A 27,758-nucleotide genomic window follows, 5' to 3' on the forward strand; every position below is an offset into this window, starting at 1 on the left:
CCTCCCCACACTTGCCTACCAGCCTCTGTGGCCACCTGAAGCTGTGCCCTTCCGGCCCTCCCTCTGCCCACTCCAACCCTGCTGGACCCTCTCCCCACCACCTGCCTCAGGTTTGCTCCTCCAAAGTCTCAATGTCTCTGAACACCCAGAGACAAAGACAGGGTCAGGGTCAGCCTCAGTGCCTGACATGGTGCCTTTACCTGCCAGGCTTCGGTTCTGTCTTCTGTAAAATGGGAGACAATAAACTACTTGCAGGAAGAATTCGTTCATCCACAAGTATTTATTGAGCGCCTGCTGTGTACCGCTGGGGGCAGGCATATTGGGAACAAGGCGGGACTTCGTATGGCAGTTGATGTCAGAGGGCTGAGAAGAGGAGCTATCAGTCTGACAATACTTCCACCCCCTCCACGCTGGTGGGGCCCCCAAATCTTTCACAGGCCGTCCCCCAGGTCTCCTCTCCTTACCCCCGAGGGGCGCCAGGTGCCCCCACTTTACCAGGATCTAGCCATCCGCTCCTCACAAGGGTTCAGGGAGGCCTCTGCCCACATAACACCCGCCCCAGGCCATCTGGACATCCTATTGTGTTCAGGCCAGGGAACAAGGGCCACGAGGAGCCCTCGTTGGACGCCGGGAGCCGAAGTCCAGGTTACAGAAGAGGAGACTGAGGCTTAGGGCTGGGCCGGCGTAGATTCCTCCCCTCAACGCCACGCCCTGGCGGGGCAGCCTCGGTTTTCCTTCCTTCCTGCCCCGCAGCCGCATCTCTCTCCTCTATACTCCGACTCTTCCAGCCTCAGAATCTCCCGCTAGCTTAACCTCAGCGGCGTTCCGGGAGAAAGCTAGGACGTTGTCTGCAACGAGGCCCAATCGGAGGCCTCATACCGGGCTGGGGGCGCGACTTCCGGGACCATAGCAACTTCGCCCGCCTTCTCTCCACAACTCTGTAGGGCTGCGCGCGCATCTTACCCCTCCCCAGAGCCTGGTGGGAGGAGCAGGGAAGGAGCGCCTGGACTGATAGCCAATAGGGAGCCTGAGGCCAGCGTTGCTATGGCAATTTTGCCCTCCTTCGGCCCCCCCCAACGCTGTAGGCCTGCGCGCACCTCGAGTTTGGGCCGCCGTCTAGTGAGAGGAATTGGGAGGCGGGGCGAGTGTAGGGCTGTGACCAATCAGGGACCCGATGCCCGAGCTGCTGTGACGACCGCGGGAGGGCTTTTGTCAGACCCGATGTAGGGCAGCGAGAGGAGGAAGTGAGCGGTTCCTCCTCACCTTGATGGCGCTTCTAATGTGCGGCGGCTCCGCACCTGGACGACAGTCCTCGGCCTTGCAGCCCTGCGAACACGGGTAGATCAGACTACAAAGGAAGAGCCGCGGTGCAGTGACTCTGAAGTGCTCTCCTTAACCCTAACCCCAACCCCTGGCCGACCTGGTAAGTGTTGAAATCCTCCGTCCCAAGGGGGAAATAGGCTCGCGTCGGGAGCGCTCCCCCCAGGGCGCAACTTGGCAGCGCAGAGCTGGGCATGTCCCTCTAAGCTGCGTCTTGTTCTATCCTGTGAGTCTCTGCAGAGGCTTGGGGCCACACGGGTTCATTCCTTATCTCAAGGGGCACCCGTGACATGTGCCCGACTCTGGGCTGGGTGCTAAGGTTGCAGCAGTGAACAAGAAGGTCACAGATATTCTTACTGCTCTCTCTTCCTTAGAACTCACATACTAGGGCAGAGCTGGACAGTCAATAGCCGGACAGACCATTGGTAGTATTCTTTATGTCAGAGCTAAGTGTTCTGTGCAAGACAAAGCACAATGATGTGACAAAGACTGTTGGGGGCCCTACCTCGATGGCGGGGTCAGGGATTAGGAGCATAGATGCCCAACGACAGGAAGAATGGGGCTAACCGAGGCCAGGGAACAGCCTGCAAGGCTGTGAAAAATGGCAGGTACAAAGGCTCTGATGCAGGGACAGGTTTATTGGAGCCTTAGTGAGGAGCAGAGGGCGTTTAGGGGAGAGGCGCCGAGATCGACGGGAGTGTGGGCAGGTGGATGCTGGTAAAGAGCGGATCTCCTAGCTCTTTCCACTTAGAGATACGCGGATTCATTTGTTTCACTTTTTTTTTTTAATTTATTTTTATTTTTAATGGAGTTATTGGGGATTGAACCCAGGACCTCCTGCATGCTAAGCACACACTCTACCATTGAGCTATACCCTCCCCACTTTGAAGGTACTAATTAGGAAGCCAGTCTAGGCACTTTCTGAACTTCATTTTCTGACCATTTCATGGTCCTTTGTTAGGGCAGTTAAAAATGAATACACTTATCTTTCCTTCTGCTTTCTGGACATTCCACCCTTTTGCCATTTCTGCTCCAATTCCTCTCCTGCCTGTTGCCCACCTCTCTGTCCTCTGCGTTTTATCTACTCGTCTCACAGCTTCTTCTGCACTGTGTGCCAAAGTTGGCCTTCAGGTACTGTATCCTGAGGGTTCACATGTCCTGAAATAGTCCTTGAACACCAGCTCCTCAGTTAGAACTGGATTTTCCTGGGCTGGAACACACATTCTACACAATGTTCACTGATGAAACCCATTTACAGAGGAGGGTGTTTGAGAGCCACTTTCATCTTCTGGACTTCATCCTTGTCTCCTTGCCCCTTATGAGGACTCCTCCACCCTGTGATCTTGCACAGCAGCCCCTTAACCTGACTTGAGCCTCGTCAACAGATGTATTCTGGATGTCAGACACACATTTGTGATGGGGCTGTCCACTCCCATACAAGTCAATATGCACTTTGCCAGCATTTCGTGGATTTCCATTGTTGACGTGGAGTACAGGATGAGGGAGTGTTATGGAAATGATGGGCCAGCCAAGAAACAAGCACCACTCGGAGGGTTGGAGTACTCAGATTTATTACGCCGGTGGGCTCAGAGGGGCTTCTGCTCCGAAGCTCTGAGCACCTCCAAGACGTGTGCATGAGATTTTATAGGGTAAATTACAAGCTTGGGGTATTGGCCAATAGGCATGGAACAGCTTTAGCAGCATCATTATCACAAAAGTAGAGGCAGGGAGGCAACAAACCAACATTTCAAGGCCAGATATGTCTCTCTGAAAATCCAGCTGGCTAGCAAAAAAAATGAGCAGGGAATCAGCAAACTGACACTTATTAACTTAGATTTACGAATTAGCCCAACAGAACTCAGATCAGTAATCCGACACTTGTTACACTTAGATTTACGAGTAGGCCCAGCCCCGCTTTTTCTTCACAGGAGCATCTTGCAAGCAGGGTGTTTCTATAGAAGGAGTGTCACAAGTCCTCAAGGAGGTCCTCCCACTCAGACGACCACCCCTGTGACACGTGTAGTCCACTCTTTTTTTTTTTATTGAAGTATAGTCGATTTACAATGTTGTGTTAATTTCTGCTGTACAGCATAGTGATGCATTTATATATATAATTCCTTTTCATATTCTTTTTCATTAAAGGCCATTACAAGGTATTGAATATAGTTCCCTATGCTCTACAGTAGGCCCTTGTTGTTTATCTGTCTTATATATTATATATTAGTTAGTATCTACAAATCCCAAGCTCCAAATTTATTCCTCCCCATCTCCTTCTCCCCACAACCTCACTAACCATAATTTCGTTTTCTGTGTCTGTGAGTCTATTTCTGTTTTGTAAATATGTTAATTTCTGTCCTTTTTTAAAATAAAATTCCACATATAAATGATATCATATGGTATTTTTCATTCTCTTTCTGGCTTATTTCACTTAGTATGATACTCTCCAGGTCCATCCATATTGCAGCAAATGGCATTATTTTATTTTTTATGGCTGAGTAGTATTCCTCTGTGTGTGTGTGTGTGTGTGTGTGTGTGTGTGTTTGTGTGTGTGTGTGTGTGTATCTATATCTATATATCTCACATCTTCTTTATCCAGTCATCTGTCAATGGACATTTAGGTTGTTTCCATGTCTTGGCTATTGTAAATAGTGCTACTATGAACATTGTGGCACATGTATCTTTTCAAATTAGAGTTCCCTCTGGATATATGCCCAGGAGTGGGATTGCTAGATCATAGGGTAGGTCTGTTTTCAGTTTTTTAAGGAATCTCCATACTGTTTTCCATAATGGCTGCACCAAACTACATTCCATAATGGCTGTACCAAACTACAGCAGTGTAGGAGTGTTCCCTTTTCTCCACACTCTCTCCAGCATTTATCCTTCATGTAGTCCATTCTTAGAAAAGGTTTTACACTTAGTTGAGCATTAAGGAATAATCCTGGGTAAGAACCATGCATATGTGGGACATGTGGGAGAGGCTTCTAGTTCGGTACAAAACTTGACCAACGCTCATCCCCCGGTAATAATAATACTGTGTTAATAACCACGGCGGTAAGGAAGTAATAACTAACACTTATTGACAGTTTTCTAAATTCCAAATACCATGGTTTTCCTGTCATGCTTTTGATTTAAAGTTCATAACACCCCCACAGGTAAGTCCTATAAATGGTGAAGAAGCTTAGGACAAAGATTCCAGAGCCAGACTCTGTAGGTTCACATCCCACCCCAGCTAAGTTCTGTGTTTTGGACAAATAATGTAAGCCTTTAGTGCTTTATCTTTCTTAATTTAGAAATGGGACTGATAATGGCATATGCTTCCTTGGTGTTTGAGAGGCTTGAGGTTATGTGGGTGGAGGATGTAGAGCAGCATCTGCCAGAACTCAGCGTGTGCAGTGTTTGCTATCATCTCCATATGACAGATGAGGACACAAGGGCTCACAGAGGCCCAATCATCTGCCCCAGGTGACTGCTGCCCACATTGAGATTATACTTGGGTTGGGGTTTGAACCTGGGGATATGGGGCTGTTGTGTGCACAGAGGAAGACATTATTTTTCTTATTTCATGCCCAATTTACTAATTTATGGACTTATCAAACAATTCACATTTTAAAACATTAAGTAATGCGAATTTCTATATAATTACCAGCGGCACTAGTGAAAAATAAAAACATAGATTCAAGAAATTGTAGCTATGTTTAAATACTGATTGCTTCCCACTCCTAGATATTTACTCATGTGAAAAGAAAACTATGTTCACAGGCTTGTATGCAAATTTTTCTAGCAACTTTATTCAAAATAAACAGTGGGAACAACTCCAATATCTATTACTAGGGTGGACAACACAATGTGGTACATCCATAAAATTGAATCCTTTAAGCCCATCAGAAGCAAAAAATTTACTGACATGTGCAACACCATGAGGAAAAAAAATTAAAAGCATGAAGATAGTGGACGAAGCCAGTTAGACAAACTGTAAGATTCCATTTATACGAATACAAAATTATAGTTTTCTATATTGGCTGCATTCATGAGGCGAGAACTTCATGAGCGCCAACAAGAAAAGGTGTGTGGGGTATTTTTCACTGAAGGCTTTCCAGGGTGGTTGACTGAGTAAAATTTCTCTCTGATGTGACTATGCAGACTTCAGAGGTGGGAGATAGGACTGAAGACCTTTCCATACTCCTTACACACAGAGGGTTTTATTCTATCGTGAATTCCTCATTGGTGAAGTAAGGTTGCTTCTCCTTGAAGGCCTTCCCAAAAGCCACGCATGCACAGGGCGAGTCTTCGACGTCCATTCTCATGAGGTTCTGCAAAAGGGACTGTTGAGGCCCACATCCTACTGTTGATCTTTCCAACACCTCCTCCTGCCGAGGTCCCCGGGCCCTCGGTACCCAGCTGCTCAACGTCAGGGGTAGGAATCTGGGGCGGCTGCATGCCGGGAGCCATTTCACCAATGTCGATGCCCCTTGACAAAGTCAGGGCAAAACGGCCATGCAGATTGCAAAGCAGTCTCACTCTGGAAAATACCGACATTTCCTTCTGTTGTTTATAGTGCCTATAATTGGATTGGGGTACATGGGCTTTTTGAAAATTGTACAGGATGATTCTCAATCTGGGGAAATAATAGGGGCTATGATGATGACTGTGCAGGACAATTCAAACAATGGAATTTCAATGAAAGTACTTGGAAATAAATCAAAAGATCAGGGCCCCCATGGTGTGTCATGCCTCAAGCCCTAAAGACAACGTGTGCCGTTAGCTCTGTAAGAAACATAAGATAGATATCTCTAGGTTGACTGCTTTCCTTGTAGGTAATAGGAACAATAATCAGCCCACTGTTGGGTTCCAGGTGCCAGTGGGTTGGGACCCTCGTGACCTTCTCTTTTTGCGCTTGTTTTTGTGAAATAGTCTTTGGTTAGGAGCTGTTCTTAGGGATAGAATTGAAAATGGGTTAAGGGGTAATGATTAACTAAGTATAAGGCTAAGGGGTAATTTAAAAAATCATCAGGGTGATGACGTTCAGCCAAGTCGAAAAAGGCCCGTGACCACACCCTGGGTATGGAAACAGGTTAACAATGTAAACAATAAAGATGTAAGAGTCAACTTGGCCACAATGTGAAATCACCTGTTTGATAAAATTGTATAAATACCACAAATAAAGAAAGCCTTGCAGAGTTGCCTGCATGGTGATCAAACCTTGACTGGCTCTCTCACTCTTTTGCCGACGCCGTCCATCCCTGGGTACTCCTGGACCTGCTGGAGCGGGACTCCGGCAGCCGCGGGTACGACCAACTTTTGCACTGACCCTGGGGACACCCCAGCTAGATGTGGCTCCACTACGGTCGGGGACACCGGAGTTAGAGGAGGCGGGACATTCGCCGCGGTCACGGCGCGCATAGGTGTTATGGGACCGTCCCGACTCTCCTGCCGTCCCTGCGGGCTGCGGGAGCCTCCTGGACGCAGTCCCCGGTCCAACGACCCTGACCTCCTGCCAACCACTGAGAAGCGGAAGTAGCCCCACAACTGTCGGGGGCCGGCGGTGGAGGTCCCGCCCAGCGCCTGCCTAGAAACGCCTATCTCCTGGGCTCTAATTGGCCAGCGCCGGGTTGTTGGCGCAGTGTCTTCTGGGTAAGGAAAATCCCGCTTCAGGAACGCGCGCGCGGCCTCGCTGCGTTCTGTGAAGGATCCATCCGCGGAAGAGGACGGCGCCAGTCCGAGCCTTGAGCCGTGCCTGAGACTCGCAGTCAGGACTGTGGGGACGCTGCGTCGCACGCAGTGTCTGGCGGGGCTGCACACCCGCCCTACGCCCCCCTAGCCTTTTGGGCATTTCACACAGGAGAGGTTGGGGACTAAGGCCCCTACTTTCACGGTCAGCCCCGTCCGTCGGCAGGGATCGCCGCCTTCAGGGTCTAGCTCCGCCCACAGGATCTAGCTCCGCCCACAGGGTCGGGCGCAGGTTTGTGGAGGGTGCACCCTGACCCTCCTTGCCTCACTCCTCGGACTCCATGTAGGGGATGTTGGTATCCTGAGCCTCTTTCTCCTCCCCCGTCACCTCCCTGCCCTTGTTTCTGGGGCTCTGAGGAAGTCACGTCTGGCCCAGAATCCCTAATCCTAGTCGAGGATTACGCAGAAAGATTCCCATTTCTGGCAGTCAACGGGATATGACCTGGCAAGTGTTAAAAGACGCAGAAACCCGCATGTGTAAATGCTTGGCAGTGAGGCTGAGCTAGGAGTGTTAACGGGAACCATAGGTCTCTCCTGCGTTTGGTGAAAAAGTGAGCAGGGGGCAAGAGTCAGGCCTGGAATGAATTCAGGCCTCTGTTTAGAGGGTGCTGGGAGCCATGGGAAGTTTAGAGCAGAGAGGGGATGTGATCTGACTCAGGGGTTAGCAGGCTCCCTCTGGCTGCCAAGGGGAGAACAGACTGTGCCTGAAGAAGGCCTGTGAGGAGGCCATTGGTGACAGGTGGTTGCAGCAGGGTGGTAGTAGCGGAGGTGGCAGAGGTGCTTGGACTCTGGGTCTGTTATTTCAGTAGGACTGGCCCAGTGTCCTGATGTGAGGCAGAGAGAGACAGTGAGCTCTCAAGGATGTTTTGAACTGGGTGTTTGAACTCAGTGGCTTGTTGGTTGTAAGTTTCATCATCTGCGATGTGGAAGTCGGTGGCTGGAGCAGGTGCCGGGGGTCTGGAGTGTGAGTTTGGAGATTTTAAGCATGATATATCCAGGTACTCCCGAATGGAGGCACTGTGTGGGCACCTGGACATGGAGCTCTGGAGCTCTGGAACTCTGCAGGATCCAGGCTGAAAACATCCAAAGGATGGGGCTGGAGAGTGGACTAGGATCAACTGAGATGGATAAAGGATGATGAATACCCCAACGTGTGGAAGGAGGGAAGGCTGGGTCCTGAAGAGGACCAGATGTCTGATTTAGGCAGTTTGAAGACGATGGTAGGTGTTGCTAAGGCCTTTGTGAAGGCTGATCCTACGTCAGGAGGAGAATGCAGAGGGGGTGTGACAGGGGGCCAAGGTTCCAGAGGGGCAAGTGGACCTGGGGTGCAGCCTGTGGCATGGCTGTGTCAAAGATAGGGGGTCAGTGGGACCTAGGGTTGGGCTAATCTGCCCATCTGTGGGCTTGCCAGATTTTGATATCTGCCTTCTTTGGGGCCTAGGGCTTTTCACACAGGGTCGCAGATTTGGTGACAGATGGGGTCATGTTGGAGACAGGCGGGGACTCAAGCCTAGGGGGTGGGCTCTGAATGTGCCTCAGGAGGAGAGAGGAAGGTCATGGCAAGTGAGGGGACAACCTGGGCAATGGCAGAGGTGAAGGAAGGCCAGGTCTCAGATCCAGTTGTGGCTCTGGGTGGCTGAGTGTTGACTAGAAATAGGGCCAGGTGGGAAGCTCTTCAATGCAGGGCCAGGGGTGCCTGTGGCTCTGGGCCATTGGAGGTGTGGGAAGCACTGGGTCAGGAGAGGATGTTGGCTGCTCTGCCAAACACTGGACACCACATGCAGAGTGGCATGTGGGGAGGCCAGGGAGTTGCCCAGGGGGTGAACTGGTGAGATTGTGCCAAGTAGGAACAGTTTTATATGCCTCGCAGGCAGGAGGGCAAACCAAAGGGCCCTGGGAGCAGATACTTGGCCCTATGGGAGGACGGTGAGCAGAGGTTTGGTTGCATCTGAAAGGTGAGATCTAGGGGACACAGAGGGACTTGGCTGGCAGGAGACAGGGTGAGGCTCGTGTGCCTGGACCAGAGCATAGATAGCACCTATCTGGTTACCAGCTGGTTGTTGCTGTGGGTCAGATGCAGCGTCCAGTCGTAACACGAGGAGAGAGGCACCTATGGCCCTTGGGACCTTGGTTTCCCCAAGGGTTTTGGGGATGAGTGTCTTATCGGGATGTGTGTGTGTGGGGCGGGGGGTGGTTTGGGCCTCGGGAAATAGGATGGCATTCACAGATATGGTGGGACCCTTTCAGGTCAAAGGCCTGGATGTGGCCATCTGTTCATATTTTGGTTGATTTTTGTGCCCACTCATCGATCCCAGGGACTGAACACATTATTGTAGGCTCTGGTGACACGCCCGAGGAGGTGGCTGTGTATTTTTCCCAGGATGGGTGGAGGCTCCTTAATGTAACCCAGAGGCACCTAAACCATGATGTGATGTTGGGGAATTTTGAGCTTATTGGCTCAGTGGGTAAGTCCTTTATCCCCTCCCTAAGTGTACTGACCACTCTCTCTCTGTGTTTTCTCATGGGAAGTTCTTTCCATTCCAAAGCTGGACCACAGGGGCTGCTTCCTTCCCAGGTTCTCTGTGGTTGGTGTTGTGGGTGCTGGGACTGGGCAGGGTGAACTTCCCCTGCATCTCTTTGATCAGCCCTGTGAGTATTCCCAGTAGCTGTTGCCTCAAGACTTAGTAGGGTGGGGTTTGGGGGCCAGATCTTTGACAATGTGCCTAACTGATCCCACCAGTCTCCTCCAGTTCCCAGCCTGGTGACCGTGCTGGAGTCATGGCCCCTTTGTGCTACAAATTTGCCCTCTTTCGCTGCATAAGACCATGACCTAGGCCAAGCTTTATCTCTTATATCCTATTGCCATTTAATGTTAGATTGCTGGCTCTGTGGGTCAGACAACCCCAGTTCATGATGGAGAGCTCATTGGATTCACTTAGCCTATTGTCTTCAATAAATGCTGCATCCTGTGCAGCTCGGGATCATGTCTGAGGACGGGCAACGTAAGACTTAAGAAACAAAGAGACAAAGTAAAGAGCAAAGATGGGACCAGGGGACTCAAGATCTCGTGGATCTAGAGCCCCGAAAGCCTAGTCAGCATCATATTTATTAGGAGTATACAGCTCAGAAAAAAATGTGATCAAAGAGGTGGGGCTTTAGATACTCCATGCGATAAGCACTAAGTTCTGCTTGCTGGTTAACTGATTAATTTCAGGCCCATCCCTTCCAGGAACAATCACCCTCCTGGGAGTATGCAGAATTTCTGAGTCTATCCTGTCATCGCCTCCAGGACACCTCAAGATAGCAAATACTTCCCCTAGGTTCAACAGCATGCTTTCATGCCAGAACAAAGTTCTGTTAATGGATGATCTGGCTTTCCAAGACCATCCATTGTTTCACCCTAAGGAAATATCTGCCCTCCATGCCCTTACGATTAATGTCAGGATTGCTCACCACAGATTTTCCTTAGCATAATACGTGCTACAGATCATGTACTGCGCAAAACATTAAAACAAAGCAAGCATGTGCATTTTAAGCAAGCAAGTGTGAATATAATATTTTAAGCTCATGGAAGTTTAGGAGTGGCTTCTTTTCTAGCTGCTTGTTGTCCAGCAGCTTGTTTTCCAGCAGCTTGTTTCCCAGCAAATAAAGTGGACCAGTGTGATGTTTATACAGTGTCAGGATGATCAAGATCTCTGTGGACTGCATCATGGCAGAGAGCAGAACTGATGCAGTCCTGAGGCAACTCTGTGAACATGTGCTGCTTGTTTGGTATAAGCAGGTAAAAGCAAATGGTTTCTGGTGTTCTTTGTAAATTGAATGAAAGAAAAGTCCAATAGCTGCATGCCAAGTGCCAGAGGTTCTGTTAATCTGTTGCAATAAAGATACTACCTCTGGGGACAGGGTGGGTATAGCTCAGTGGTAGAGTGGGTGCTTAGCATATATGAGGTCCTGGGTTCAATCCCCATTACCTCCATTTAAAAAAAAAAGATACTACCTCTGGAACAGCAGCTCCAGTTGAAGTCACCAGCAGATTAAATTTACGGTGGTCCACAGTCATTCTCCAGTATCCATCTGACTTCTGCACTGGCCAAACTAGTGAGTTAAATGGGAATGCTTCTTTCAGATCTTTGATAGTGGCATTAATCTCTGCACTTCCTCTAGGGGTGTGGTATTGCTTTTCGTTAACTCGGCAGGGGCTGGAAGCTTCAGGGCCATTCAGCCCTTCTTAGCATAATGACCCTTACCCCTACAGATGAGTGGAGTATTAGCCCAGTCCAACTCCCAGTAAGTCCAGTGGGTCCACAGGCTCATGTGTGGTTATTTTCACAGCTGGTGAATGAATATTGGAAGACCCCTGTAGGCCTCCACTTGGACTAAGGACATAGTAGTGTTTTGAATCTCAGGAGGTAGTGTCAGTTCAGAGCCAGTGTCTAGTAATCCTTGGAAGATCTGAGCATTTCCTTTTCCCCAACTCAGCAGTCACTCCATTAAATGGCTGCAGGTCCCTTTGGATAAGGCCTGGAGAAAGACTTACGATACATACTTTTGACAGTGGTCCAGGGTCCTTTCTCAAAGGGACTTGGCCTCCTCTTCATTCAAGGTATTCTGGGCTATAAATTGATTTAGGTCTGGAAACTGCATAAGAGGCTTTGACTCTCCACTGTGGCAGATTGAGTCAGATTGTTGGCACCAGATATAGATCTTTTCCTCATGTATAGGTCATGCGCTACTCAGGTGGGCTGCATATGTCCTTCTTTCTGAAGAACACTGTCATCAATTCACCACTGCCAAAGACCTCTGCAGGCCAAGGCCTTCTGATTGACTGTATGTCCCAGCCGCCTGTCATGGCTGATGTGCCCACCTTGCATATTTGCTAGTTAAGTGCTGCCACTTGGCCTCTGCTATTCATGGGATCATCCCATGGAAATCATAGAGCCCATCTTAATGGTCAGATCTCCTACAGTTACAGCTGGCTTACAAAAGACAGCAGCCACAGAGACTTTCAAGGCTGCAGGTCCTCCTCTCTTTAACATATTTCTTAATTACTTTAGTGAAGGGAATGTTTTCTGGGGCTTCTTGTGGAACAGAGTTGGGGAATGGTGTTGCAATTTTTTATTGCTGCTATAACAGGTTGCCACAAATTTAGCAGCCTAATCCAACACAAGTGTAGTATCTCATACTTCTGTAAGTCAGGAGTCCAGCACGGGTCTCAATGGGTAAAATCGAGGTGTTGGTAGAGCTCCATTCCTTTCTGGAGGCTCTAGGGCAGAATCCATTTCTTTGCTCATTTAGGTTTAGAATTCAGTTGTCTGTAGTCTCTTTTTCCTTGCTGGCTCTCAGCTGAGGGTCATTCCCCGCTTCTACAGGCTACTGCATTCCTTGGCTCGTGGTCCCTTTCCTCCATCGTCTAAGCCAGTAATGGCAGGTCAGGTCCCTCTCATGCTTTGAATCTCTCCTGCCTATTCTTTCAGCCTTGCATCTCTTTCACTCACTCTTCTGCTTCTTTTGCCTTTAAGGGTCCATGTGGTTGTGGGCCCACCTGGGTAATGCAGGATAGTATCCCTATTTGGGGTCAGCTAATGAGAAATTTTAATTTCATCTTCAAAGTCATTTTTTCCATTTAAGTAACATATTCACAGGTTCAGGGGATTAGAACACAGGCATCATTTTCGGCCTACCGTAGGAGTGCAGGTCCCATATGATAAATCCAGGCCAATACATCTATCTCCCTCAGCCTTCGGATTCTCTCTTCCACGTTGTACCAGGGCAGCTGGGACGTCTCAGTCTCATTAACTTCAGGCCAAAGTTGAGTCCAGGTTTCAGTTAAGGTGTTAAACTACCTCTAGCTGCTCAAGCTGAAATATCAAATCTTGTAATTGTGGTAAGTGCACCAATACCAGGAAGTTCATCCCAATTTGTAAATGTGCTCTCCTTGACTTTAAAATCTGCTCCCACATGTGTTGCCCAGGTTTTCCCTGATATATGTACATATTAGCAAAGCCTTGAAATTTCTTGGTGTGTGAGCCATTTCCTCCTGAACTGCAGTATGTAACTCTCCCCATGGAGTGGCTGAGATTTGACCTGGTTTTGTGTCTACAGCAATGGGAGATTTTTGGTGGGTCTTGTGGAGAATGGGCATCTGCCCCCAGTGAGATGATCAGAGGTTTTCAAGCAGAGGAGGGCTCATGTCCTCAGATACTGGAGAGCAAGCTACTTCTGGTAAGGGAGGGTCAGACTGACTTGGGGATTCAAGATTGTTATTTTTGCCTGGGTCTAATCAGATGTTCTCATTCCAAGTCTCCTTGTCGTATTCTTGAACAACCAGTGCCCTAATTTTCACATGATAAACTTGGCAAGACTATGATTTCAACTGATATAAATCAGTTATGTGCACAGTCAAATTTTGTGTTTGATTTTCAGCAACATCAGCCCTAGCTACAAGAAATTAAATTGTTTTAGGGCTGTCATGAAAACTCTGCTTCTCAGCTTGAGCTGAGGGCTTAAGAACATGAATGTTTTGTATTCTTTCCGTACGTGCTCTGGTGGGCTCAGGACGCTCGGTCCCATGCCATAGTCCTTGCAGCTGTCATTGCCATAGAAGTTAAGTGCAGGAGCCCTGGGCTCCCAATACGTGTGCTTCAGTTGGCACTTCATCACAATCAACCACAGGTGACAGCTTGTGTAATTGATAGACGGTGTGCCCTGGGTTACCAGCATCCTAGTTCCTGTTGGCAGGCAGCTCTGCCTTGTGCTCAGGCCTAAAGACACAGCCAAGCCAACCTCAGTCTTCACAGGCTGTCTTCTGGGACCATTCCCAGCACCAATTCTGTATGTATTTGGGTCTGGTAAATAGAGAGGAGCCACACAGTGCTTTGAATAGGGAAAGTTTCATATATGGTCAGCACAGTGCCTTTGCAGATCGGTCCAGCACTGACCTTCTCTACACATGACATGAGTCACACACTTACCCTTCGGTGTCACACAGAATACCAGCCTCTCTGTTGCAGTAGCTTTTTTCACGAGACCAGACACATTCCTCTTCACAGTGCTTGCTGTTGGCAGCCAAGGCCTTCCTGAAGCCCTTTGCAGAGGAGTGACTTAGAGACCCTGACTCTTCCTCCCTCTTCTGTTCCCCATCTTTGTATCCTCATCCTTGTTGAGATCTCTCACATTCTGTTGTCTAGCTGGGCCTGGGTCTGCAGGGCCAGCCCTTCTATCCAGACCCTTCCCCCCAGAACCTTCCAGCAATCCCATGGACTCCTTCCTGAGGGTGTTGACATGCATTAATGAGGACGGGGCCTCCTTCTGCAATCTAACACTGTTAACTGGCATTTCTCTGCGTTCAGGTTGTCTGTGCTTCACCTCTTGAGCAGGTAAAGAGCTGCAGGGCCCACCCATCAGAACGCCCTTTATGTGTGGGGAGTGTGGCAGTTTTCCAGGCCAGCTTGGGCCTCGTCCAGCAGTGGGCCACTCCTGGTATGGGGGAGCTACAGAGGAGCACTGTGGAGACTGTCCCTCACAGCTCCTGCCTCAGGTAGCACCCAGGAGTCATGTGGGACAGAAGCCCTTCAAGTGCAGAAATCTTTCCTGAAGAGCTCTGCCCTCGTCAGCTGCCTAGAAACTCACACTGAATTGATTGAGATCCTGTAGGGTGGACATGCCTTCAAGGAGAAATCAACTCACTACTCAGAAAAATTCACACGGGAGAAACATCCTTTATGTGTGAGGAGGTGGGAGCGCCTTCAGTTGCACTCCAAATGGAGCACATGTCAGTTTACACACTGTACACCAGGAATTGACACAGCATTGTAAACTGAGTATATACTTCAATTAAGAAAAGAAGTTCACACAGAAAGAAAATATTACAAGTGCAGTGAATGTGGGAAGACATACAGCCACAAATCCACATTTGTTCAGCACCAGGGAATTCAGGAATGCAAGGCCTTATGAATGCAGCAAATGTGGAAAAACCTTCATCCTCGTATCTACGCTCATTTGGCACCAGAAAGTTCACTGGGGAAAGGCCCTATAAATGCACTGAACATGGGAAATTCTTTAGTCAAAGCTCTAACCTCATTGGACACCAGTGAGCTCACACAGTAGCAAGGCCTTATGAATGCACTGAATGTGGGAAAGCCTGCAGCAGAATCTCATCTCAGCCGGCACTAAAAGGTTCACATGAGAGAAAAGCCGTAAGATTGCCACCAGCATGGGAAACTTCATTGAAATATCCACATGTAATTGGTACCGGAAAGCTCTGGATACGGAAAGGCCTCGTATGTGCAGCCCATGTCTGAGAGCTTCTACCTACATCTCCCAGCTTAACACCAGATATTGTCTGAAAGCCTTCAGATATAGTTGCACCTCATTCAGCACCAGAAAATTCACAACCCCAAAAAGGACTTATGAATGCAGTGGATGTGGAAGATCTTTCCGCCAAAGTACCAAACTTGTTCTATATGCAAGGTTTCACACCATAGAAAATCTTCAGTGCAGCCAAGGTAGGAAAACCATTAATTGCACCTCCACTGTTACCCAGCATCAGACAGTTCACACTGGAGAAAGGCCTCAGGAGTACGATGAAAGTGGGAGAGCCTTTGGCCATGGCTGTCAACCTTGTGTAACCTCGCAGCAGAGGTTGAGGGTGCAGACTTTGCAAGGGAGCCATCTGTGGAAGTTCAGCTTTGTGCTAGTACCATATTTTCTGTTGCTGTGAACAAATGACCACAATTACTAACACACTCATTTGTTAGCTCAATTCTGAGGTCAGAATTCTGGCATGACATGGCTATCCTCGGCTCCTGCTGAGATAAAGGTACTGCCTAGACTGAGTCCTTTCTGGAGGTTCTGGAGGGAAATCTACTTTCATGATCACTTTTTGTTGGCAAAATTCACTTCCTTGTTGTCGTAGGACTGTGATCTCTGTTTCCTTGCTGGTTGTTAGCTGAGGAAGACGCTCAGCTCCTACGTGTCACCTACTTTCCCTGATATGTGGGCCCTTTCATCTTCTAGCCAGTAATAGTTGATCAGATCTCTTCCATACTTGGAGTCTCTGACTTCCTCTTCTGCTGACAATTGGAGAAAACTGCTTTTAAAGGGCCTGTGTGATTAGATCAGGCCCACTTAGATAATCTACATTTCTGAATGTCATCTGTGCCACGTAGCAACCTAATCATGGGAGTAAAGTCCATCATATTCAATCTCATGGATTAGGTTGGAAGAGTCTTGAGAGCCATCTTAGAATTCTGCCTACTATGCTTGTATGTTCTAACAGTCCTACTGGGGAGATTCCCTGTAAGTGCTGGGTATGTGGAAAATTTTCCAGAGCTACTGATTGGCCCTGGGCCAGGGCCTGTGGTAGAAACCATGTAACCTCTACCAGCTGCCACAGTGAGGATCAGTCACCCAGCATGCTCAGGGAAGGAAGACCTTGGTGCAGTCCTTTCCTAGAGGGAATCCTGAGTGGCCTGAGCCCTTTAGGGGACTTCATGGCCTCCTCACTGATGGTTTAAGCATGGATGTGACCCACCCTTGGCCAAGAGGACCTGAGCTGGGGTCTGCTCAGGGCTTAGAGAGAAGGTCTCTCTTCTTCTTTTTTTTTTTTTTTTAAGTTTTTTTGGGGGGAGGGTAGGTAATTAGGTCTCTCTTCTTGATGGATGTTGTTCACCCCACACGTGATGCCCATGTGACAGCTGTCTAGCTTCCAATTCTTCCAGCCCAGGAACTGCCTGCCTCACACCACCCTGGATTGTGTCATGATAAATGGCTTAAACCATATTTAACCCTGGGGTTTCTGTTCATTGTGTAGGATGGACTGAGAACAAAATTGGGCACTGCTGGTCTGAAGGAGAGTGAAGACCTTTGATGGGAAGTCTTGACACTGCTTCAGAGGGGGGACAGCAGGATGGTAGCGAGCAGGTCTAAATTCAGGTTTGGTCTTATTTGTCTTGCTGCCTAAGATCTCCTTGCAAAGAATGAAGACCTCTGTGGGCCAGATCTTGTGGCCAGAGTGTCAGGGCTACATGTTGGACCCAGAGCTCAAAACAGATCATAGAGTTGAGTGTGAAGCACAAAACTACACCTTCTAAAAGATAACAGGGAAAAAAATCTAGGTGACTTTGAGTTCGGCATTTAGATGACTTTTAGATACAACACAAAGAGCATGATCCAAGAAGAAAAAAAACCGGTTGGACATCTCTAAAATTAGAAGTTCTGCTCTGTGAAAGGTACCATGAAAGAGAATGAAAAGACAAGCCCTGGACTAGGAGAAAATATTTGCAAAACACATCTGATAAGGGACTTTTATCCAAAATACACCAAAAAAAAAACCCCTCTTAAAACTCAACAATAAGAAATCAATTTCAAAAGGGCAAAAGATCTGAAGAGACACCTCACGAAAGAAGATACACAGCTGGCAGATCAGATGAAAATACTCTCAATGTCATATGCCATCAGGGAATTACAAGTTTAAACAACAATATCACTACATATCTATCAGAATGGCTGAAGTCCAAAATACTGAGAACAGGAGGAAACAGAACTCTGATTCACTGCTGTTGAGAATGCAAAATGGTACAGCCACTTTGGAAGACAATTGGGTAGTTTCTTACAAAGTTAAATACAGTTCTATCGTATGACCCAGCAATCACACTCCTAGGTATTTACGGAAATGTGTTGAAAACATGTCCATATAGAAACCGGCACATGAATGTTTATAGCAGTTTTATTCATAATTGCTTATAACTAGACTCAAAATCAGATGCCATTCAATAGGTAAAGGGATAAAGAATCTGGACATTCATACAATGCAATTATTTAGCAATAAAAAGAACTAAGCTATCAAGCCACAAAAAGGGAGAAATCTTAAATGCGTATTCCTAAGTGAAAAAGTCAGTCTGAGAAATGTACATTCTGTATAATTCCAACTCTGACATTCTGGCTATGGTAAAACTGTAGAGACAATACAATAGTGGTTGCCAGGGACTTGAGGACAGAGGGAGGGATGAACAGATGGAGAACAGGGGGTTTTTCATGCAGCAAAACTATCCTGTATAATACTGTAATGGTTGACACGTGACATTATGCATTTGTCAAAACCCATAAAATTACAGTACAAAAGGTGAACTCTAGTGTAAACTATGGATGTTAATGTATAAATGTGGGTTGTGACAAACATACCACACGTTAACAGTAGGGGCAACTGTGCAGGGAGAGATAGGGAATATGGAGACTACCATCTGCTCAATTTTCCATAAACCTTGAACTGCTCTTAAGTATTAAAACAAAAAATAAAAAACCTAGGGTAATACTGGTGTCAGGGAAAAAAATATGCTTTCTAAATAGTGGACAGAGCGTCTCTGACACCATCAACCACATGCTCACCCTCCTCTACTAGACCCCAAATCTGAGAAGGGCATGGACTGTAATGGGGTAGGTATAAGCCTACCGTCCCCAGCGTAAGTTCAGGCCAGACCTGTGTGAGTCCAATGACCGGTAGGTACGTCGCTTTCACCGTGGGGCACGGAAAACGCAACCCATCTGAAAAAACAAACGCTGACCTTCCCCACACCTGCCGAGCTCCCCCAGTTGTTGGTGCTCCAGCTGCTCACTAGACTCGGGTCAGGGGTGCCTTTCTGAGTCTCCGTCTCCTGCTCCGTTAAGTAAACACAAACCCAAGGGCGACTTTCTGACGGCCGCGGGCACGGATGGGCTTTGGCGGAGGGCGGACAATCGCCGCGGTCACCGCGCGTACAGGGTGTGGGGGGACCTGCCAGACGCTCGTGTCTTGCTCTCGTTTGCGAGGGCCCGGGGAGCCCCCAGGAAGCCTCCGGGACGCCATCTCCCGCGCAGCGGCCCTGACTCTCCGCCCCGCGCTGCTCCAAAGCAACAGCGAGGTCCGGCGCCGGAAGTTCCTGCCCCGCCGGCGCAGCTCTCCTGGAAACGCTCCTCTGCTGGGCTGTCTTTGGCGGTACGGACGCACTGCAGTCCGTCGCTTATGGGGAACGTAGTTCGTACGTGCCGCGAACGCGGTCACAGGTGACGCGGAAGCCCAGTTAATGGAGGTCTGCGGGCAGAGGCACCACCCGACAGCGCGGATGGGGCGGGACTTCCGGCGTTGCAGGCTGTGCGCGTTTTGCCGCGGCTGGTGGTCCGTGCGAGAGTTTTCAGGGCTGCGCTGGCACCGCCGAGACCACCCTGGCGCGGGGACGCGCAGGGACCCTCGCCGCGCGTTAGCTCGCGCCGTGACCCCGGGGCATCACTCCTCCTTCCTGAGACTCGCTGTCGCCCTCTGAGAACCTTCGGCAGTAGCGGACTTCTGCGCGCAGGGCGGGGTGGCGAGTAGGGATCTCAGCTGCATCCGCGGAAACTCTGCCCACAAGTTCTGATGGCAGAGGAGGCGCAGGTGAGTGGGAGGTGTCAACCAGGCTCTGCCACCCGCATCCCCAGCTGGCAGGTCCCAACTCTGAGAAGCCGGGACGGGTGAGGAAGGCAAGACAGGTGAAGGGACAGTCTATGCAAAGGCAGAGAGGGAGGAGGGCCGTAGGTCCCGGAGCTCTGTGTGTGGTTCCCGGCGGCTAAGGGTTTAAGGGTGGGGAGGTGGAAGATGCCCTTGGCAGGGGGCCGTTGGAGGTGTGGGGAGGACAGGGATGAGATTGTGCTTGCTCTCCATGGTAGCACTTTGGAGACACCATGAGCAGAGTGGCATGTGGAAGTTGCCAATGGGGTGGACTGGTGAGGTTGTGCTGGGCATGTGGAGGTGTACCATAATGCAGTAGAGTTATGTGTCTGGCGTGCAGAAGGCAAACTGGAGGGCCCTGGGACCAGGTACTGAGACCTGGGAGAGAATGGTGAGCATAGGTTTGGTTGCTTCTGAAGGGTGATATCTGGGACGGAGAGGGAACAGATTGGCAGGAAATGGGGTGGGACCTGTGTGCCTGACGAGGTACATAGATGGCATCTGCCTAGTCAGCAGCCTGTTGTGGGCTGGATGCAGAATTTAATAGTAACATGAGGAGAGAGGCATTAATGGTACTAGGGGCCCTGGGAATCCTCTGGGATAGGGGCCTTAGGAGGAGGGCGGGATGAGGGTATGTTGGCGGAGGGTAGGGGGGTGGCTTAAAGAGAAAGATGTCAGTCAGAGATGTGCCTGGACCCTGAGACACAGGTCAAGGGGCTGGGTGTGTTTCTCTGTCCTTGATTTGGTTGGCTTTTTACTCATCATTGACCCTAAGGTTCAGTTGAATCCATCATTTCAGGGTCCGGTGACCTTTGAGGATGTGGCTGTGTATTTCTCCCGGGAGGAGTGGGGCCTTCTTAATTTGACCCAGAGGAGCCTATACCGTGATGTGATGCAGGAGAACTTCGCACTCGTTGGCTCATTGGGTAAGTTTCACACTCTCCCCCAGCAAACTGACCACCTCTGCCCTTTCTCCATGTGAAGTTCTGTCTGCCCTAAAGCCCACAGAGGCTGCGCAGCTCTTCCCCTCCCTGTCTTTGAGCAGCCCTGTTAGTAGCCTCAACACTTGTTGCCCACGGCTTCCTGGAATAGGGCTTGGGGTTCAGATTTTTACAGTTTGCCCAGCAAATCCCACCAGCTCTGCCTCTCTCTGGCAGTGGGACTCTGCTGAAGCTGTGACCCCTCTGTGTTCTGGGTTTTGCATTCTTCCGCCAAAAGAAATTTTATAGAGTCCTCCCTGAGCCAGGTGTGAGCCGTGAATTCACATTAATAGATCAACCTGGGCAGCATTGCTATTTTAATATCCATGAATGTGAGATGTTTTTCTGATTATTTAACTTAACTCTATTTTTTAACAGCATTTTCAGTTTCCAAGGCTAAATTTATTTAAAAGTATTTTACTCATTTTGATGCTACTTTAAGTGGAATTATTTTCTTAATTTCATTTTAGGTTGTCCATTGCTAGTGTATAGAAATGTATGTTTAACGTCATACCGTTTGTGAGTGGAGCTGTTTTCACCTCTTCTTTGCTGAAGTGACTTGGCTAAAACCTCTAGTACTTTATCGAATAGAGGTTGTGAGAGTAGACATCCTAGTCTGGTTACAAATCTTATGGGAAAAGCATTCAGTTTTTCACTAATTAATATGATGTTTTTTTAAAAAGTTTTAAACTTTAATCAATTTATTAATTTTTGAAATTAAAAGCTTGTCATTGCATTTATACCAAGACATGCTACCCATTACTTACAGGTGCATGATGTTAGCAAGAAACCAGCTTAATTAATATGATGTTAACTGTAGGTCTTTTGCATATGCCCTTTTCGGGTGAGGAAGTTCCCTTCCCTTCCTTGTTTGTTGAGTGCATTTATTATGAAAAGTTAATTTTTGTCTAATGCTTTTCCATGGCTATTGAAATGATCATGTGATTTTCCCTATTCTGTTGACATGGTATATTACAGTAGTTGATTTTCATGTTTAACTTTGCATTGCTAGGGTAAATTTTTTTATCCTAGGCTTATAATCTTTGTATATTTTTGGATTCGGTTTGCTGGTATTTTATTGAGGAATTTTGCATCTATATTCATAAGAGTTGTCAATGATGTAGTTTTCTTTTCTTGTAATGTCTTTGTTTGGATTATGACAGTAATTTTGGCTTCAATGGATAAGTTGGGAAATGTTCCCTTCTTTTCTATTTTCTGGAAGACTTTGTGAAATATTGGTGTTAATTCTTATTCACTTATTAATATGCATTGGTGAAGACATCTGGATCTATCTTTTTTTTCCCCTGTGGGGAAATTTTTTAAAAGTCTATTCAGATGTTTTATTTCTTCTTGAGTCAGTTTATCTCAGCTCTTTTTTATTTCCTTCCTTCTTCTAGCTTTGAGTTGCTTTGCTTTTCTTTCTTTCTTTTTTTTGTTCCTTGGAGTGTAAAGTAGGATACTGGTTTGAGATCTTTTTTAATATGTGTGTTGTGACATAATAAGAAATATATATTTTGGCTTTGTTCCCAGGTCCTTGGCATGCAGATCCTAAAACACTTGGAATCTCTAGAGTGATAAGATGCTAATTGTATGCTAATGGGTTGATGGTAGCTGGGCACCTCTAGATAGCTTCAGGATGGGGAGTGGTCACCAGAAAGACCAAGGCATAATTGGAAGGTTGGATTTTCAGCTATCCTCAACTCCTCCTCTCCACCTCCCTACCCTGAACTCTGGGAGAGGGAAAGGGACTGGAGATTGAGCCAATCATCAACAGCTGGTGATTTAATCAGTCAGACCTATGTGTTAGAATATCCATAAAAACTCCTAAATGACTGGTTCAGAGAGCTTCTGGATTACTGGACACATTGAGGTGCCAGGAGAATGGTGCTGTCAAGGGCATGGACACTTCTTACCCCCTATATCCTCAATCCCAACCCCTGTCATACCTTGCCCTTTGCATCCCTTCTGTTGGGCTGTACCTGAGCTGTATCCTTTAAAATAAACTGGTAATAGCGAGTTCTGTGAGTCATTTTAGCACATTATTGAACCTGAGGAGGAATCAATAATTGTGGGGATCCCTGATTTATAGCCAGTTCATCAAAAGTACAGGAGGACTGGGACTTGCAGCTGATGTCTGAAGTTCAGGCAGTTCTGTGGGACTGAGACCATAATCTGTGGGATTTGATGCTAATTTTAGGTAGTTGATGTCAAAATTGAACTGAATCCTTGAACACCCAGTTGGTGTCAGAGTTGGAGAAGTGGTGTGGAAACAACCGTTCCCTTCTACATTTGGTGTCAGAGGTGTTTCTGTAAATTTCCCTCTAAGCACTGCTTTTTCCCATAACTTTTGGTTTGTTGTGCTTTCTCTTTCATCTCAAAATGTTTTGTAATTTTCCTTGTGGTTATTTAGGAGTAGTTTATTTAAATTCCATAAATCTGTGAGTTCCCCAACTGTCTTTCTGTTGTTGATTTCTATTTTAATTCCTTTGTGGTCAGAGAACATTCTTTGTATATCAGTTCTCCAGAGTCTTTTGAGACTTGTTTTATGTCCTAGCAAATGGTCTGTTCTGGAGAATGTTCCATGTGCATGTGAGAATGGAGGAAAATGTGTATTCTGCTGTCGTTAGGTGGAATGTCCGTAGCTGTCTGCTAGGTCTAGTTGATATTTAGTGTTAGTCAAGTGTTATGCTCTTGTTCCTTTTCTGCCTAGTGCTTCCATCCATTACTGAAAGTTGGAAATCAAAGTCTCCAACTATTATTGTCTATTTCTTACTTTAATTATGTCAGTTTTGCTTCATAGGAGGTTCTTTCTTCTAATAAAAAATTGTAGTTAAAAAAAACATGAGATCTACCCTCTTAACAAATTTTTGAAAGTACAGAGGTGGTTCATGTTCTAACACTTGGTTTCCTTCCTGGTGCCGTGTGACACGAACTTCCTGTGGTGCTTGATGGCATGGATCAGCCTTGAGCTGGCCTCTTACTGTCTTTCTCCCTCCTAGGCTTTGCACCTTTGAGGTCCCCTGTAGTTTCTCAATTGGAGGGTAAGAAAAAGCCCTGGGTGCCCAACATGCTGGACATGACTGTGGTCAGCAGAGCAGAGGCCAGGATGAGTCCTGGTCTTGATGAGTGAGGCCAAGGGACGCCTTGATTGCAGTGACGGATATCTGTGTGCACTGGCATTTTGTTGCTGGGGCCAGTGACCTTACCATATTCCCACCTTTCTTATCCCCTCTGGACACACTGTGTAGTCTTGCTGTTTCGACCATGACTCTCTGGCCCTGGATGACTCATATCTCTGACCTCTGTCTTGTCATTTCCTCTTTGTGCCAGTGCAGAGCCATCCACTGTGACCTACTCTGCATTGACTTGAGATGCACACATATCCTTCAGTAATACTTGAACACCAGCTGCAATCATCTTTTCATTGGATTGGACACATCCTCTTCACAATACTTGCTGTCATCAGCAGCTAAGGCCCTGCTGAAACCCTTTGCAGAGGAGTGACGTGGGGACCCTGACTCTACTCCCAGCACTCCTCCTGTCTTTGTGTCCTCGTCCCTGGTGGGTCTTCCCTATTCAGGGTCTGGCAGAGCCCTGTTCCACTGGGACAGCCCTTCTTCCTCCAGACCTTTCCCGCAGCCTCCTGGCAATTTGGTGGACTCCTTTCTGGGTGTGTCCAACAGGCATTGGTGATGCAGGTGCCTCCTCCCTCTAATTCAGATCTCAGTGACTGACTCTTCTGTCTCAGGTTGTCCGTGTAGACTGCAGGATGAGGAAGCCCCTCCCAAGCAGATGGAGAACTGCAAAGTCCACCTATCAGAGAAGCTCTTTCTGTGTGGGGCATCTGGGAAGGAAGTCCCTGCCATCTTAGGCCTCCTCCAGTATCAGGCCACCCACAGGGAGGGGAAGCCAGGCAGGAGCACTGAGTGCAGGGAGGCCTTCCCACCCGGCTCCACTCACCAGCAACAGCAGGGAGTCCACACCACACAGAAGCCTTTCAAGTGCAGAGACTGCGGGCAAGCCTTCCTGAAGGCCTTTGCGCTCCTTGACCACCTCATAACTCACTCCAAAGAGAGACCCTCCAGGTGCCCAGCAGGTGGAAATGCCCCCAAGGAGAACTCAACCCTGGTTCATCACCGAAAAATTCACACTGGAGAAACATCCCATGTGTGTAATGAGTGTGGGAAGGCCTTCAATTACCCTTCTAAACTGAGGAAACACCAGAAGGTTCACACGGGCATAAAACCTTTCAAGTGTGATGAGTGTGGGAAAACCTTCAACCGCAAAGATGCGCTTGTTCTGCACCAGAGAATTCACACTGGAGAAAGGCCTTATGAGTGCAGCCAGTGTGGGAAATCCTTCAGTGTTCTGTCTACCCTCATTCGGCACCGGAAAGTTCACATTGGAGAGAGGCCCTATGAGTGCAGGGAATGTGGGAAGTTCTTCAAATACAACCATAGCTTCATCCTTCACCAGAGAGTTCACACTGGAGAGAGGCCTTATGAGTGCAAGCAATGTGGGAAAACTTATGTGACCCGCTCTGGCCTGTATCAGCACTGGAAAGTCCACACTGGAGAACGTCCCTATGAGTGCAGCCTGTGTGGGAAAACCTTCACTACCAGGTCCTACCGCAATCGGCACCAGCAGTTCCACACTGAAGAGAGGTCCTATGAATGTTCAGAATGTGGGAAGGCTTTTAAACACAGTTCTACCCTCCTTCAGCACAAGAAAGTCCATACTGGAGAAAGGGCATAGGGGGATGGGGATGTGGGAGAGCCTTTGGCCATGGCTAGCCTCTTGTTCAGTGTGAGAAGTCTCACTCCACAAAGGAGCTGAGGAGAGCAGCATTTGAAAGCTGGACCTAGCACACCCCAACACACAGCCTGGGGGTAGCAGGCAGTGGGAAGCTTTCAGGAGCTGTGTTGCACTCTGACCTGCCCAGGCTTTTGGCACTGTGGAATCACTGCCAGTTTCTGTGACAGAAGCCATCGCACCTCTATCACCTGGCAGGTCCCCTTGGTGTGCATCAGTCGCCCTAGTGTGCTCGGGGAGGCTGAGTTCTATGCTGCCCATTTGATACAGGAGAGAATCATGAATGGTGGAGCCCATAATGGGTCTTGTTCACTCCCTGACTGGTTTAGGTATGGACATGTGCTAGTTCTGGTCAAGAGTAGCTGAGCAGTGTCTGTCTGCTAGGGGCTTCCAGGGAAGGGTAACCATTTTTATGGATACTGTTGACACTACCTATGGTAACTGTCATGCAATTATTCAGCCTTGAAACTGACTGTCTCACACCGCTCCAGAATATCTGGTAATAAAGACCCTTTTGTTTAAGCCACCCTCATCTTGGGGTTCTGATCCCTGGGTGTGGAAGGACTGAGAACAAAACTGGCCTCATGAATAGAGGGAATAGTTTCTGTGGGGTTCCCTGACTGTTGGCAGCCTCAGTGGGGACAGCAGGATGGCAGAAGTCAGCTCCAGTCAAGATTGGCCTAATTTGCATTGGTGCCTGAGACCTCCAGGGAAGGGCTGAAGGGCTTTGTGGGTGAATTTTCTGGCCTTTATTTGTGGATCCAGAGCTCACCATGAAGAATGGGGTAGTTGGTATGAGGTCCCCGTGTGACTAGGGACAGTGGCACCTGGGTCCCTTGTTCCCAGGGAATGTTCTGCCAACTCCAGCATTGGTCAGAAAAAAAGTGTTTCCAGAATCAGCTCAGAAGCCATGCTCTCTGAAATCGAGAATGTGGAGGTAAGTTCTAGACTGGCTGTAAGACATACAGGGGCGTTTCGGAAAGAGTAAGTGGGCACAGAGGCACTGAGTGAAGAGATGTGGAGTGGGGCATCTGGTAAAGAAGAGTTTGAGCTGGTTCTAAAGAGGCATCCACAAGTGTTCCAGGAACCATGGTTTCATGGGATAAGGAATGCTGAATTTCTCAGGAATTGCAGACCTGTTACCTGTGGCCAACATCACTGTCAGCAAATAATCTACAGATTTTCTGGATTCTCATAACCTTTCTGGGCATGTTTGCCTCATGACCATCCATCACCCTGGACTGAGAAAGATCCTGTAGTCAAGGGTGTGGCTTTTGTGACCCCACCAGTGCTGCTGGTGTCTTTGCACACCATAGGCTTTGTTGTTTTTGCTGCCACTGTCCCAGGGCTCCAGGGAAAGAAGTGGTTGAATCAACATATGGATCCAGATCTTCTGGTTTGTGGGGCCTTTTGATTTTAAAAATCTGGAAAATATTTTTTCAAAAGGTAAATAAAATATCCATTCAGCAAAACTTGTATGTGTTGTAGCTCTCTGTTCATCCGTCTAGAAGGTGTTTATTGTCAAGAAGAAAATGTTAGCTGGGATGTATGTATGTGGAGAGAACTGCTACGCCCAGACTTAAGGGGCTTTGGGCCTCGGTGCTCAGCCAGTACTGCATGTGTAAGTGGGATACTTAGTTTCCAAATGAGGATTTTCCACACATCATTCTGTTATTGATTTCCTATTTAATTGTTATAGTCAGGGTCCACACTGTATTATTTTAATTGTTACATTTATCAAGCTTTGCTTTATGGCCCAGGATATGGTCCATTTTGGTAAATGTTCTACATACATGTGAAAAGAACGTGTATTCTGCCCTTACTGTACAGAATGTTCTATAAATGCCAATTAGGTCAAGTAGGTTGGCAGTGCTGTCTGTCTGCTGTATCCTTACTGATTACCTGGGATGGGTGTGGACATCTCCAGCTATAACTGTGGATTTGTCTGATTCTCCTTGCAATTCTATCAGTATTTGCTTCATGTGCCTTGAAGCACCGTTAGGTACATTAACATTTAGGACTGTCGTGTGTCTTGATTAATTAATACCTTTATCGGTATGAAATAATCTTTGTCATTATTAATATTCTTCACTCTAAAACTGACTTTGATACTAATATAGCCCACTTCAGCTTTCTCTGGATTAGTATTAACATGGCATGTCTCTTCCCAGCCTTTTAATTTTATTTGTGACTTTGTATTTAAGGTGGGTTTTGCTCTTCTAACAGTCTCTTAATTCAAAGTGTTTAGGCCATTTAAGTATTTTATGATTGGTTTTTATTTATTGCTTCTTCTCTTTGTCTTCCTTTCCCCATCTTTTGCCTTCTTTTGCATTAAGAAGTTTTCATGATTCCTTTTTGCCTTTTTTGTTTTGGGTTTTTTGTTTGTTTTTGGCTCATTACCTATGTATATTCTTTGATTATTATTTTAGTGACTGTTCTGGGGTTTATAGTATACATCT

The 27,758-nt window shown here is 47.6% G+C and overlaps 1 protein-coding gene and 1 long non-coding RNA gene across 3 annotated transcripts; one reads left to right on the forward strand and one right to left on the reverse strand.

The window, feature by feature from the left end:
- The first annotated feature begins 1,231 nt into the window (after positions 1 to 1,231).
- ZNF584 (zinc finger protein 584) lies at positions 1,232 to 26,771 on the forward strand. Of its 2 annotated transcripts, none has more exons than XM_031457485.2 (3): positions 1,232 to 1,423; positions 20,307 to 20,433; positions 24,236 to 26,771. In XM_031457485.2, exons 2-3 carry the CDS (start codon positions 20,400 to 20,402, stop codon positions 25,240 to 25,242), a joined length of 1,041 nt encoding a protein of 346 aa, XP_031313345.1. In that variant the 5' UTR covers positions 1,232 to 1,423; positions 20,307 to 20,399; the 3' UTR covers positions 25,243 to 26,771. The 2 variants fall into 2 exon arrangements, with proteins under 2 accessions (XP_031313345.1, XP_010987524.1); XM_010989222.3 differs by lacking the exon at positions 1,232 to 1,423 and adding an exon at positions 19,037 to 19,453.
- On the reverse strand, positions 5,082 to 6,829 carry LOC135322148 (uncharacterized). Its single transcript, XR_010382514.1, has 2 exons — positions 6,520 to 6,829; positions 5,082 to 5,839 (listed from the first exon to the last, which is right to left on the reverse strand). It is a non-coding gene; the product is annotated as an uncharacterized LOC135322148 (long non-coding RNA).
- Positions 26,772 to 27,758: the final 987 nt, after the last annotated feature.

The sequence above is a fragment of the Camelus dromedarius genome, chromosome 9 (genome assembly GCF_036321535.1).
Source record: "Camelus dromedarius isolate mCamDro1 chromosome 9, mCamDro1.pat, whole genome shotgun sequence".
Lineage (NCBI taxonomy): Eukaryota > Metazoa > Chordata > Mammalia > Artiodactyla > Camelidae > Camelus > Camelus dromedarius.

Excerpts from the sequence above, each read along its gene's own strand:
- ZNF584 (XM_010989222.3), top strand. Across the intron at positions 20,434-24,235 it reads CGCACTCGTTGGCTCATTGG|GTTGTCCGTGTAGACTGCAG; the intron begins GTAAGTTTCACA and ends CTTCTGTCTCAG.